Here is an 11,992-nt window from a genome sequence, read left to right on the forward strand (position 1 = left end):
TCCTCTACCAAAAATGCAGAAGGTTTTCAACTGCTGTCCTCCTCTGCACATTCCTCAGATTTCACTTAATCTTGTCTTCTAAACTCATTTGCTTTTTTTCTCATTTATCCTACTCTCCTCTGGCTCTCCCCCATAAAGTAGCAGCACATTTTAGTCTGTAATCACCTTCAGAAAGTAAGTGATGGACTCTACTTGCTTTTGCTTGTTTCTTAAGTCATTGTCACATTTTCATTTATTTTCACCTTGAAGCTTTTTGAATATACTGGTTATGTAGTTCAACCTGATTTTTTTTCAGTTCCTCATAGACATTCCTGTGTGAATGCCTCTTGCGTGAAATTTCAAATGCTTTTTCTGGAAGCTTACTAACTTAACCAAATCTCAGAGCTACTTCTTCATTTTAGCTCGTCTGTCTTTCATGGTAAATTGGGTGTGTTTTTTCCCTTTAAATCTTCCCTTCCTCTTGCATCTGTGACTGTTTTCTTTTAGGTTTTGTGCAGCTTTTTCTTGTGTAGATAGAAAGTAAAACAACCACAAAAATCCTGGTTTAAAAACCAAACAGACAAAAATAATGAGATGGTTTTGAAATTACTTTTTTAATTGTTCACCTTTTGGTAAGCAAGCCTTGTTTTCACAAACAATTTTAACTAACAATGCTTTACATGTCAGTTGGCCTTATATTTACTGCTCAAATTTTTAAATGGAAGGGGTAAAAATATGAGTACCAAAAGCCTCTGATTTGCAAAACACAGAAGGAGTTAATTCTAGAAAAGCTATACATGTCTTAGAGCCTCCAATGCACGTTACAAAGCCAGCACAGCTATTTCAGGATCGCTCCAGCCTGCTGCTGGCAACAAAGTCTTCAGCAAATGCGTATTTTTAGAAGTACTGTCTGTATATGTATTCATTAGTAAAATATTGCAGGTGGCTTATCTGAAGTTTGAAACTTTGCTTAGAATAGCCCCTGTTGCATATGTGCCCCCTCACATCCCAGCAGATACTTGAAACAAAAAATAATTATCTTGGATATAGAACAAATCAGAATGTGGATAGGAAGGTTAACCATAGAAGATTCTGATGTGAAGAACAAATTGAAATAGTTCTGGGATACTTTCTTCTCATTTTGGGGTGTAAGTTCCTCATGTTCTGCATTGTTCAGTGGAGGTAGTAGAAAAGATCAGGGGTGAGAAAGGAAGAGTCTATCCTCTTGTTTGTAGCAGTTGAAACTTCATACCTTCTCTGAATCTGAGGTAAGATCAGACTTTGTCCTGCAGGCCATGGATATTGAGTTTATTTTGAGGTCACCAAAGCAGGTCACTTTTTTTAAAGCATGATCCACTTGGCCTTGAGAGGGCATGTGATTAAGTGACTCTTTTTTTTTTGGAGGGGTGTTGCTTTCAAGTGCGGAACAAGAGAAAGGCTGAAGGATTGTTAGTGCAGCAGGAACTAACTGATCCTCACTCTTGCAATATTGAATTACGTATATGGAATGTGTGCTAACTCAGTCTAATTGGCAGGCTGGCTTGGTGCTCTCCAGCTAGGAGAGCTAGGGCCACTTAGTTCTTTTTGGGCGTTTCTTGCTGTAAGAGAGATTTGATACCTAGCTCTGAGGTTTCTGGACTTAGATAAATTACCAGCTTATCCATCTATGTTGCATTTTATCTTGAGCCCAGTCTTGGTTGAAGGTGTTCACTGTCAGCTCTGGTTCTATCTAAAACTGATTTATTTTCTCAGCTTTTCCTACCACATAGGCATACCCTGCTATAGGTTCCTGTCTTTCGGTATTTGTAGTCTGGGAACTGTGTAACTTTGCAAATTATTTGCCCTTTTCTTGCTTTGAGATTTAAAGAATGTAAACTCATTGAAAAGGAAGTCTCATTTTCTTTTCTCCCCAGGCAGTTAGCCATACTTCCTTACTTTCTTTCTCTGCCATCAAGACCAGCTTCAACATTTTTCTTCTCTTTCAGTCATTACTTGTAAATCCTTTTCTCCTTTTTGAAAGGAGAAAAAAAGGAAAAAAGTACAGTAAAGGAATTGTTACACTTCTTCTAGTTAAAGACGAATTACTGTATATGGCCGAGGGTATCTGGTTGTTCCCTTGTGTCAGTCATAACCAGGCCTATGTGACAGAAGTGTGCAATGTTTTCTAAGATGTTTTTCCTGAACTATCTTATTTATTTTCTGAGTTGCCAATAAAATATATTATATGCAACAAAAACATGGGAGACAGTTTTACTTAAATGAGGAAAGGATATATTTGCAGTATTTTAATAACCTGTTAGTATCTATGTACTGCTTCTACCTAATGCTGAAGGGCAAAACTGAATTATCAGAATAGCTATGGGTAGATGCTACTTATTACAGACTAAAACATTTCTTTCCTACATCAAAGTGTCTCCTGTCTATGGTGTAATATGTCACTGTTGCAATATGTTTATCTGTGTCAAACTATTGCATTACAACACAAACAGCGGCATTCTGATCTATAAAAAATATTTTGATCAGTAGTAACTAGCAGCTGCCTTTGTTCTATTTTTAAATAATTAAATAAAATATTTCAACTATGTTAGATCATATGCTATGCACATGTGCTACTGACAGGTCATGAAATTGAATCAAAATATAAAATTGAGGAGAAAAATCATGTGCCTTTGAAATACTAATTTTAAATTTATTTTAAAAATTTAAATTTATTTAAAAGTAGAGAACTGTAATATTTGGGGTTTATTCTAAATCAGAATGGAAACAAACTTTGTAATGTGCAAATACCCAACTAAAAAAACTTCAGATTTTTTTATAAAGTGTCAGTGTGACACACGTTCAAGTATGAATATTTGGAGACAATACATGTAGAAGGAGAATTTCAAAAATAGGCTTTATTAAAACTAATTTTAATGGATATCATACTGTAGAAGAATACATAAAGTAGGTGCTGATTATGTTGTATTTTAATAGAATGTACATGCTCCCTCACTATCTTAGCAGTTGTTGTTCTGAGATATTTTGAGACTCTGAATACAAATGTGCAACATTTTCAGTAGAAACAGCATCTGTGGGGAAACTTTTTATCTTGATTTTTCAGTCCTTAATACGAATGACACCCATATATTTGCGCAACAGAATACTGAAGTTACTGGGGTTACTACATTTTAACTATTGTAAAGACTGTATGAGATCATATGAAAATGAAGTAAAATTTAAGATTTCCTGTTTACGTTTAACTTAACTTTATGAGGTTTGACAGCAGTGTTTGAAGATTATATGCAACTTAGACGGATGGATCTTTTCCATCTTGCTCTTCAGTTAACTCCAATGCATGTCACCAGATTTTGTTCAGCTCTAATTGTTCATAAGCTTTTTGTAAGCAAAGCAGTAAGTTTGCCACATGACCTGAGAAAAGTGAAGGTGAATAGTTCATATTTGTGTTTGCAGTCAGCAGCTGAACACAAAGGTTGTGTAAATAGAATAAATGTTGTCATCTGAGTCCTAGAAATGCTGTCACCCAGTTAGAGCTTTTTGCAACACTTTTTAAAGAAACAAAGTGCACTGTAACAGTGTTTCTCAAAATCTCAATGCTCATCAGGCACCTTTCTGTAAATGCACATGAAAACCAGACTCAGCAGATGGATGTGTTTGTACATATATTTGTGTGTAAAATTAGGTCACTCAAGCTAATCCTTTTAAAAGAAACACACTCTTTACTTATTTAAGGAAGTCGTCTTCAATATTTTTTTTTCAGTATAGAATATGACCATTAAATGGTTCATATTCCTTAAATTAAGTGCTTTCTTCAAGGATCCTGTAGTATGATCATATTTCCTAATTTGCTGCTGGCATCCAACATGTCCTTGTCTTTGACCTGCTGAATCTGTTTCGGGCAGGATTAGGGGGTGGGGGGTGGTTTGTTTCCTTTGTTTAGTTTAAGGAGTGGTGATAGATGTCAATTTTTCCTTCTCTTTAATTGAATTTTTTCATTGTACTATTGAAGACTGGCCTCACAGACACCTGAAGCTATTTTTCTTTTTTCTTTTCTTTTCTTCACTTCTCTACTGTTTTGAGGGTTTTGTATATTTTAGCATAGATTGCTAATGGAACAGTCTGCTTTCATATTGGTTTATTTTATCCCCCCTCAAACTCACCAATACTGCTGTTTTGAGTACAGTTCTAGAACTAGTATGGGTATATGTGTACATATACTTGTCTACCCCTTACAAGTAAAGCCAAATTTCTATTTATGTTCATCAGGTCTTGCTTTTAAGGTACTAATATTTTGAAAATACAACTTTGCAAGCTAAAAATGTTTTCACTACTTAAATATATGCAAGACCTTTGTGGTTATTTGGATCAATGTAATGTAATTGTGTTGTAATGTATGTGCTGTTACATTTTAAAGATTGCTTTCTCTACTGATGGCATATATTTGTTTAGTCAATGATAGAAAAAAGTTAGTATCAGCAAGCTTTATTACTGATATCCATAGCTGATAATTATACACTACTGTTCACATTGCCACAATATGTATTTGCACCGTAAAAATATATACATGTAAACACAGTAATAGTTATTCATATTTCCCTTCTAGCCAACAGTAGTATTTTTGTTCTGCTGACTATGTTAATGTGTAAAAGATATGTAAGTCTCCAGTAGGTGTTTAAATTATGGGTGTGAACAAATGGCAGATAGACTTAAAAAAAAAAGAGGAGTGGGGGAAGGGAAAGAAAAAAGAAAAAAACCCAAACAAACTGCTTCAGGGTGTTACTTTTTATTTTTATAATTCTTCATGCAGACCCTTGCTTACACAGTTCTTGCTTTTGAAATTGTTTTGGGCATGTATGTTCAATTAGTGTAGCATCAGTTTCAGGTGTCTGTATTTTGGGGGGAAGAGGGGAGAGAATGGTCTAAGGTCTACTCAGGAAAAAATTATTACAATTCTTATACAAAATACACACATGCTTCATGCTTTTTGGCCATTTGTGAATCATGAAGCAAAGGCTCATGGTTGAGCTGGGGCTTGGGGGCTGTGTCTGTGGAGGTGTTAGGTTGTGCTGTAAACTAGACCCCGGAATACATACGGGTCAAAATAATCTTGTTTCAGATGTTTGAGGGAACACCGGTCTTGCTTGATTTTTTTGCACTTTTCTGTGTCTAAACTTTTGCTCTACCCCATTGCTACCTGTCCATCCAAATAACTGTTGCTGTTTCATAACGCATTTTGTTGGCACCAACTTCGAAATCATTTGACAGAAAAGTTAATGATAAAGGAGGTATTGTTACTAAGGAAGTATAGCAGACCTAGTCCTGTTGCCAGTTTCATTTGACCTTGCCACCAGAGCCTCTAGTCATACCTTGTAATTGGTATCAACAATGATCTTAAGAACTATGTGAGAAGAAGTTCTCATTCCCAGTAAGTTCAGGACAGGTCAAAAGCAGGCCAGCTTTGCTATTTTCTAGCAAATCTTACACCAAATACCACTTGCTGAATTGTTTTAAGTGGTTGATCCTGCTGAAAGCCATGAGGTATAACAGCTCAAGAAGTTTTACTCAATATACAATGCAACAATCATTGTTTTTTAGAACATTGATTGTAACATGAAAATGATGAGAATAAGTAACTGTAATCTTAATCCTGTGATTGTTTATGTCCAGGAGCTGATTAGGATTTCACAGGTTCAAAAAAACATCGAGCACTTAGGAAAAGACAATGAATAAAAAGAGAAAATTAATTCAGAAATCTCTTAAAGCAAAACCAGTAGTTATACATCTGGAACTAATTAATCACTACTGGTGTTTATTTCAGACATGGGAAAATAATGATAATACCAGCACATATATACAAAGATGAAATCAAAGATCGGTTTTACAGTTAGTTGTAAACAGATAGTCAAGCTTATGAGCACAATCTGCTCAAAATAGTGGATCTTAAAGTTGAGGTTAAGAGGACCACTGTAGACAAACCTGGCACTAGACACTGTCAAAAAACTGCAATAGTGGTAAAACTGTGTCTGATATCCAGGTTTGTTATTTCTGGAACAACATTCTTCCTCAAAACTGTTCATGTAACTTGAAATTATCTAGACAATTAAAAAAAATCAGATTATCTATTTGTGAAGGAATTAATAGAGGTTTATATGTGGGAAGGATATACTTCCTTAACTTATTGGAAAGATTTCAGAATTGTTTAAAAATCATGACTCTTTTCTACAAAGAATGAGGGGAAGTTAAATTCCATTTAACATCATCTTATTTCCAATATAATACAGAAGAGAAGATGCACATACTTGAGATGTGCTCTAAGAAGGAATAGGGCTTTCTGCCATGACAAGCATGATATTGGACATGCAGCAGAGCACTTAGGCAGTCCAGCCAGAAAAGTCTCTCCAAATGCTGTTAGGAGAGAGAATTTAAGGAATTTAATGATGTAAGATGTGCAAAGGAACAGCCTGGTCTATACAAGAATCATTAAACCCTCATTTATACTCTGAAATGTTTAAAGAGCAAGCAGTATACAACTGGATTAATTTTTTTTTTAATTAGGAATTGAAAAGACTTCCTTAAAAGAGTGATTATTGTTGCAGCCTAACTGTAGTAATGTAAGTGTGTGTTATAAAAGCACATAATTGAAAATATACTTGATAGATAGTTATGAAACTGAGACAGGCAAACTGAAAATGGCAGATGTAAACTGAATACAAGTACTGGGGATGTTGTTACTGGAAGGGTTCCTATTTATGACTTCAGTGAACTGCTGGAGTCTGTAACTTCTATGCTCTAACTTCTCTGTGTTTCTGCTTATTGTGCTTAAGATTCTTGAAAAGTAGAATTTTTTTCCAAAGATTTCATTTTAAAACTATAATTATAAATACGTGCTTACATAAATTTTGTGAAGGTCCAGGTAGCATACATGGGTTTTTCTTAAAATTGTTTTCTGATAGTCATTTCTGTGTTTAACCCAAATATATCCTTGAAAGTACATGTTCTTAATCACCTTTCACAGTTTTTACATTGTACTTTTTAAATGAATAAATGTATAATTTCCTGTTTGTACTTTCTTCTTGTTCTTTAGATATGTAGTTTTGTAATCTGTATATGGCCTCTTTTTTCAATTGAATAATTTGCTTCAAACAACAAGATATTAAAATGTTGTAGCTAATATGAAAGACAGTGTAATTATTGGTAACTAATTGTCTTGTGATTGGTGCATTACCAGCCTATTTTGAATGGTTTTGATACAGGTGTGTTTTGAAAGTATTACATTAATTTGTTTCTGTAGAATTGCACTAGAGGACATCTGAAGATGCACAGAACTATCCCATGCTGTTGCTTAGCTCAGTGTGAGAACATGTCCTTCTGCTTGTGCTGCACTGTATTTTCTGCTCCTCTTAAAAGATAGCTGACAAGAACTGTTTAAAAATAGCAGGCCAAGGGCAGGTGACAAAATGTCACACAAGCAGCACCTGGTCCAGTGACAGCCTGGAGGGAGGAAAAAACCGAACCCAGATGTCACAGATAGGATTCTATTTCTGAAGCTGGTCAAACAGCAGATTTTCAGCTTCAGCAAAGGAAAAGAGAGGGCCTATCCAAGCCTTATGCATTAAAATTTTACTTTTTTTTTTTTGCACAGCAGTTCCCTTTTTCCTATTATAAGCATTAGTATTAATTAATATTATCCTATTACAAGTATTATTATTATAATTATTCCTCTTACAAGTATAGATTATTATATACATGTTTTCTCTTTACAAGTAATACCTGTAACCTCATGCTCAGTAATGTGCTGTTAATGTCAACCTGGCAAGATTCCTGAAATATTCTAGCAGAAGCTTATACTAACTGAAATTATAGCAGCTTTAATGTTTCCGCAGTGCCAGATTAATGTGAAAATACATATAGGAGAATTAGGTCTGTAATTAGGAAATCTGAAATAGTTAATGAAGATCTCTTTAAGAAGCTTTGCTCAAGGGGTTGGAAAGTAAAAATGGAAATTTTATTTATCTTCGTTCTGCCCCCACTTCTTTCTGGAGGTGCTGTTTGCTCTGTGGTCCTATTGTAGCAGCATTTTTTTCTAAAAGAATGAGAAAATTATAATGTGAAGAAAAAATATATTTGCTTTTCTTAAACTGCTTGTGACTTAGTTTCAAAAATGTATTGAAACTTAATGTTGCATCTGTTCAGAAAGAATACTAATTACAGCACAGCTGTCACTGTGACTAGAAATAGAAGGCTTTAATTTATTGATAGGAACTAAAAATGTTGGGGAGGATTAACTTTAGTTCTGCTCTGTCAAAGCTTGTTTGTTAAAACTTGGTTTTGCAGAAGTACAGGAACTTAACAGTTATATTGGTTCTTCAGTACAGTGAGTGGGTCTTGAGCACCTATATTTGAGTGCCAGCGTAGTAGAGAAATGTAAACTGCCTGCTTCCTTAACTCCCAAACTTAACCACAAATCTAGAGATATGGAGAGCATATGAAGTGGATTACAACACTTGTAACTAACTTAAGTTGCTTACATTACTTAATTGAAATAAATTTTCATGTGGCTATAATGATCCTTTTATATCTTTTTCCAAACAAGGACTAATATAAATCAGATTTCAAATTGTTGGAGGGGGAGGGGTAATTAAGAAAGTCCTATTACAAAGTTTCTTCAGGGTAAGTTTTTAATACTTCAGTTAAGTAGTATCTAAAACCAATCTAACCAGTAATAGAGTTGTCTCATTTCTTGCTTTGATGGTGGACTAAGTCTCCTTTGAAACAAAGTAACCATTTGTGAATTTGTTCCCACTTCCAGTTCCTGAAGTCATCAGAGATCATCTTAAGCCAACCTTTCAATTCTTAAATCTCACCTGAGAAAATTGGTACTATTTTGCATCTCTGTAGTTTCCTGGAAACTGACACCGGAGGAGTTCATTTGAATGTCATGATGAACCTTCTGTATATGATGGTCCCATATTATGGGTCAAGAATAAATATTTTTCAAAGTACATATGAATGTACTCCATGAGAACAATGCTCCTTCCAACCCAGTATCTTACCTCAAATAGTAAGCGGTAGCAGATTCTTAGGGAAGAATACAAAATCAGGGTAAGCATTGTCTCCAATGATCTGTTAACTCGACAGCTTCTGGTGTCACAAGTAGTAAGGAAGATAGTGATTTCTTTTTACCAATTAAGTGGAGTTTTTGTAATGCTGTACTCATTATTTGAAGCTTACTATAAATGGCGTAATGGCAGCAAGTTTCAACTTCGAGGCCTTATTTTGAAAGGGTAAATGTAATACTTTCCTAGTATAAAGCAAAGGGATGTATTAAAAAATAATTATTTCATTGTTTATTTTGTGGTGTTCAGTATTTTAAGTACATAACAATAAAGGTACCACAGTGTTAAAAATCTTAAATGTGTATTCTTGTGGTCTTCAGTAGATGGAAGATTCAGCTACCCTGCCTGTTCATCACCTTTAGCAATTTTTCATATTGATAAATTTAATTCAGTTCTGAAGTAAAAACATTAAAAATAGCTCTTATTTATATTGCAGGACGTATGGGAATAAACTTCCATCATCCCGGAACAGACAATATTATGGCTCTTAATAGTAAGTAGTTAATATCTAGTGTCTAATATTGTCATGTTGAATATTATCTCTTACATTTACTGTGTACACATCTGTACAGTCAGACATAAATATGTGTAATAATATTTGCATAGAAGGTTGTGTGCATGATCTTAAAATGATTTACATAAATCAATTAGCTCTGATTTTATTGGTAGAATTGGTGATTCTTTGTATTAGTTTTATAATAGCTTTATGTGTTCCACTGGAAGTTTCATAATGCCTGCTGTAGTTAGTATTGCAAAACAGTCTCTGTTGCTCCCTCTTTTGTGGGTGTGCATGTGTGTTAAATCTGTAACTTTAATTTCTGATATCTCTCCAGTCATATTTCTTCTTGTTGGGGTGATGTTACAAGTTTTGCATACAATTACATTGACTGATGGAATTTACTTTGTCGGTTTCCCTGAAACGTTATGTAGAACAGGACTAGAGAGAATGTTTAGACATCTACATGATGAGGAAGAAGCATGGGGCTGAACTTCACTGAAAGATTATTACTTTTGTTTGTGTTGGAAAATGCAAATAAGTAAAAAAAAAAAAAAAAAAAAAAAAATTCCAGTCATGAACATATGCATTCAAAAAACCTGCCAAGCTAGAAACAGCCTCATGTCATGTAGTCGAGGCTGAGGGGGATGGGGTTAGGCACCATTGCATAATGTAGAACTGTGTAGAACTGTGCAAATCAAAGCATAGTTTTTGTTCATCTAATCCTAACAAATGCTAAGTATTTTGAATGTCCATTTTTGCTTAAAATGTTGTATTAGAGTTGTTAATTTACTGACTTCTTTAAAATTTTTTGCCTTTGCCTATCTATGTAAGTTATACTGTGTACAGTTGAAAACTGCAGGTTTTTGTATAGTACCAATCAGAATTACAAAAGTAATTTTTAAATGCAAAGAACTGAAAATTTGTAATAGACAAGATGCAAAGGGTTTAACATTTGGCTTTAAATGACAGCTTTTGGAACCTGTAAGACTTCACTTGTGCTCTTTTTCTTAGTTTTACACTGTTAATGATGAGGTGATATTTTGCAGAATTTCTGTTGTCATAGTTAGCATATATGCCCCATTTTCTTATGGGCACATGAAATTATGAGAAATCAACTAATTAACTGGGAGGAACGTTCCATTTAATTAAAGATTTTATTAAAAGAGGAAGCTGTTCTTGTAGGTGTGCTTGTGTGTAAGTTCTACACAGTACAGTCTGCTGCTGTTTGACATGAATTCTGGTCTCAGAATGTATTTGTTGTTCTAATGTGGGCATTTCAATAAGCTGACTGCAGTAGTAATGTTATTGTGAAGATGGGAGATTATTACTAAATTTTGAGTTATTTTAAAAAATTGTCAGCTACTATGGAATATATAGCATTATTTCTTACGGAATCTTATAGAGACTTTTAAAAGATGGGAATGAAAAATTGGTACAAAAAACGATACCATATACTGTACTATAAAAAAATCAAGTGGATTAATATATTCTATTCTGATTTCTGTAATTGCTAGATAAGCTTAAAAAAAAAGTTGCCTTTTTAATGGAAACAATATTTAAGAAAATATTTCTTCCTCCCTGTCTGATTCCTTTGAAATTTTTACAGCAGCTATGTAATCTAATTGTTTATAAAAAAATAATCATCCTTTTTAGCGATAGTCCTGGTGTACAGCTAAAAGATCAGCCTAACAAACTGAGGGACCTAAACAAAATATATTTATGCATTTCCAGTACTTAAAATATTATGGGTTGATTGAAATACTAACTGTTTACAGACTTACATAAACCTGGAATCATAAATATGCAATTTATGCAGAATAGTAGCAATTGTTATTTTGAATTAAATTCAGTACAAATCAAAAGTCTGCGTAAGTTCCCATATATTTTCCCTCTCTTGCATCTCTTCTCCCTCCTGTTCTTTACCGGGTGAGGCCACACCATTTTTGGCCATTACTAAGAGCCCAGAAGCTAGAATTATTGCACTGTGAAACCTGTTGTTTCTTGCTGCTAAATCTTCGAAGAGTTGAAAATAAAGTACAAGTATTCAAATACATAAGCCTAAAAATTACTTTCTGTGATTTAAATCCTCTTTTGTATGCAGCGAAAACTGAGAGATTTTGAACTACTTATTCCCATGTGATCTATTACCTTTGCCATAGGGAAATATACTACGGAAAGTTAATCCAAGAACAAGTATTCTTTCCTGTTCTGGAATGGTTGTGGTTTGGGGTTAAAAAAAAAAAAAAAAAAAGGTAAAATAAAATAAAATAAGAATTCCCAAAAGAGATTTCATCCCAGTCATTTTTGGAACAACTTGGAGAACACCTGTAACTTCTTTAAATCATAATACTTGTAATTTCTATAATATAATTTCTGTGAAACCAAACACTGTCTGCTGAAC

General features: G+C 34.1%; 1 protein-coding gene across 1 annotated transcript in view; it reads left to right on the forward strand.

Annotated features, from left to right (window-relative positions):
• The window catches only part of CPEB3 (cytoplasmic polyadenylation element binding protein 3), an 86,667-nt gene that overhangs the window by 27,485 nt on the left and 47,190 nt on the right, over positions 1–11,992 (forward strand). Inside the window, exon 4 of the mRNA XM_010288554.1 lies at positions 9,529–9,585. Coding sequence (XP_010286856.1) covers positions 9,529–9,585 — 57 coding nt within the window. The remainder of the gene's footprint in view (positions 1–9,528; positions 9,586–11,992) is intronic.

Source organism: Phaethon lepturus, unplaced genomic scaffold, assembly GCF_000687285.1.
Source record: "Phaethon lepturus isolate BGI_N335 unplaced genomic scaffold, ASM68728v1 scaffold10386, whole genome shotgun sequence".
Taxonomy (NCBI): domain Eukaryota; kingdom Metazoa; phylum Chordata; class Aves; order Phaethontiformes; family Phaethontidae; genus Phaethon; species Phaethon lepturus.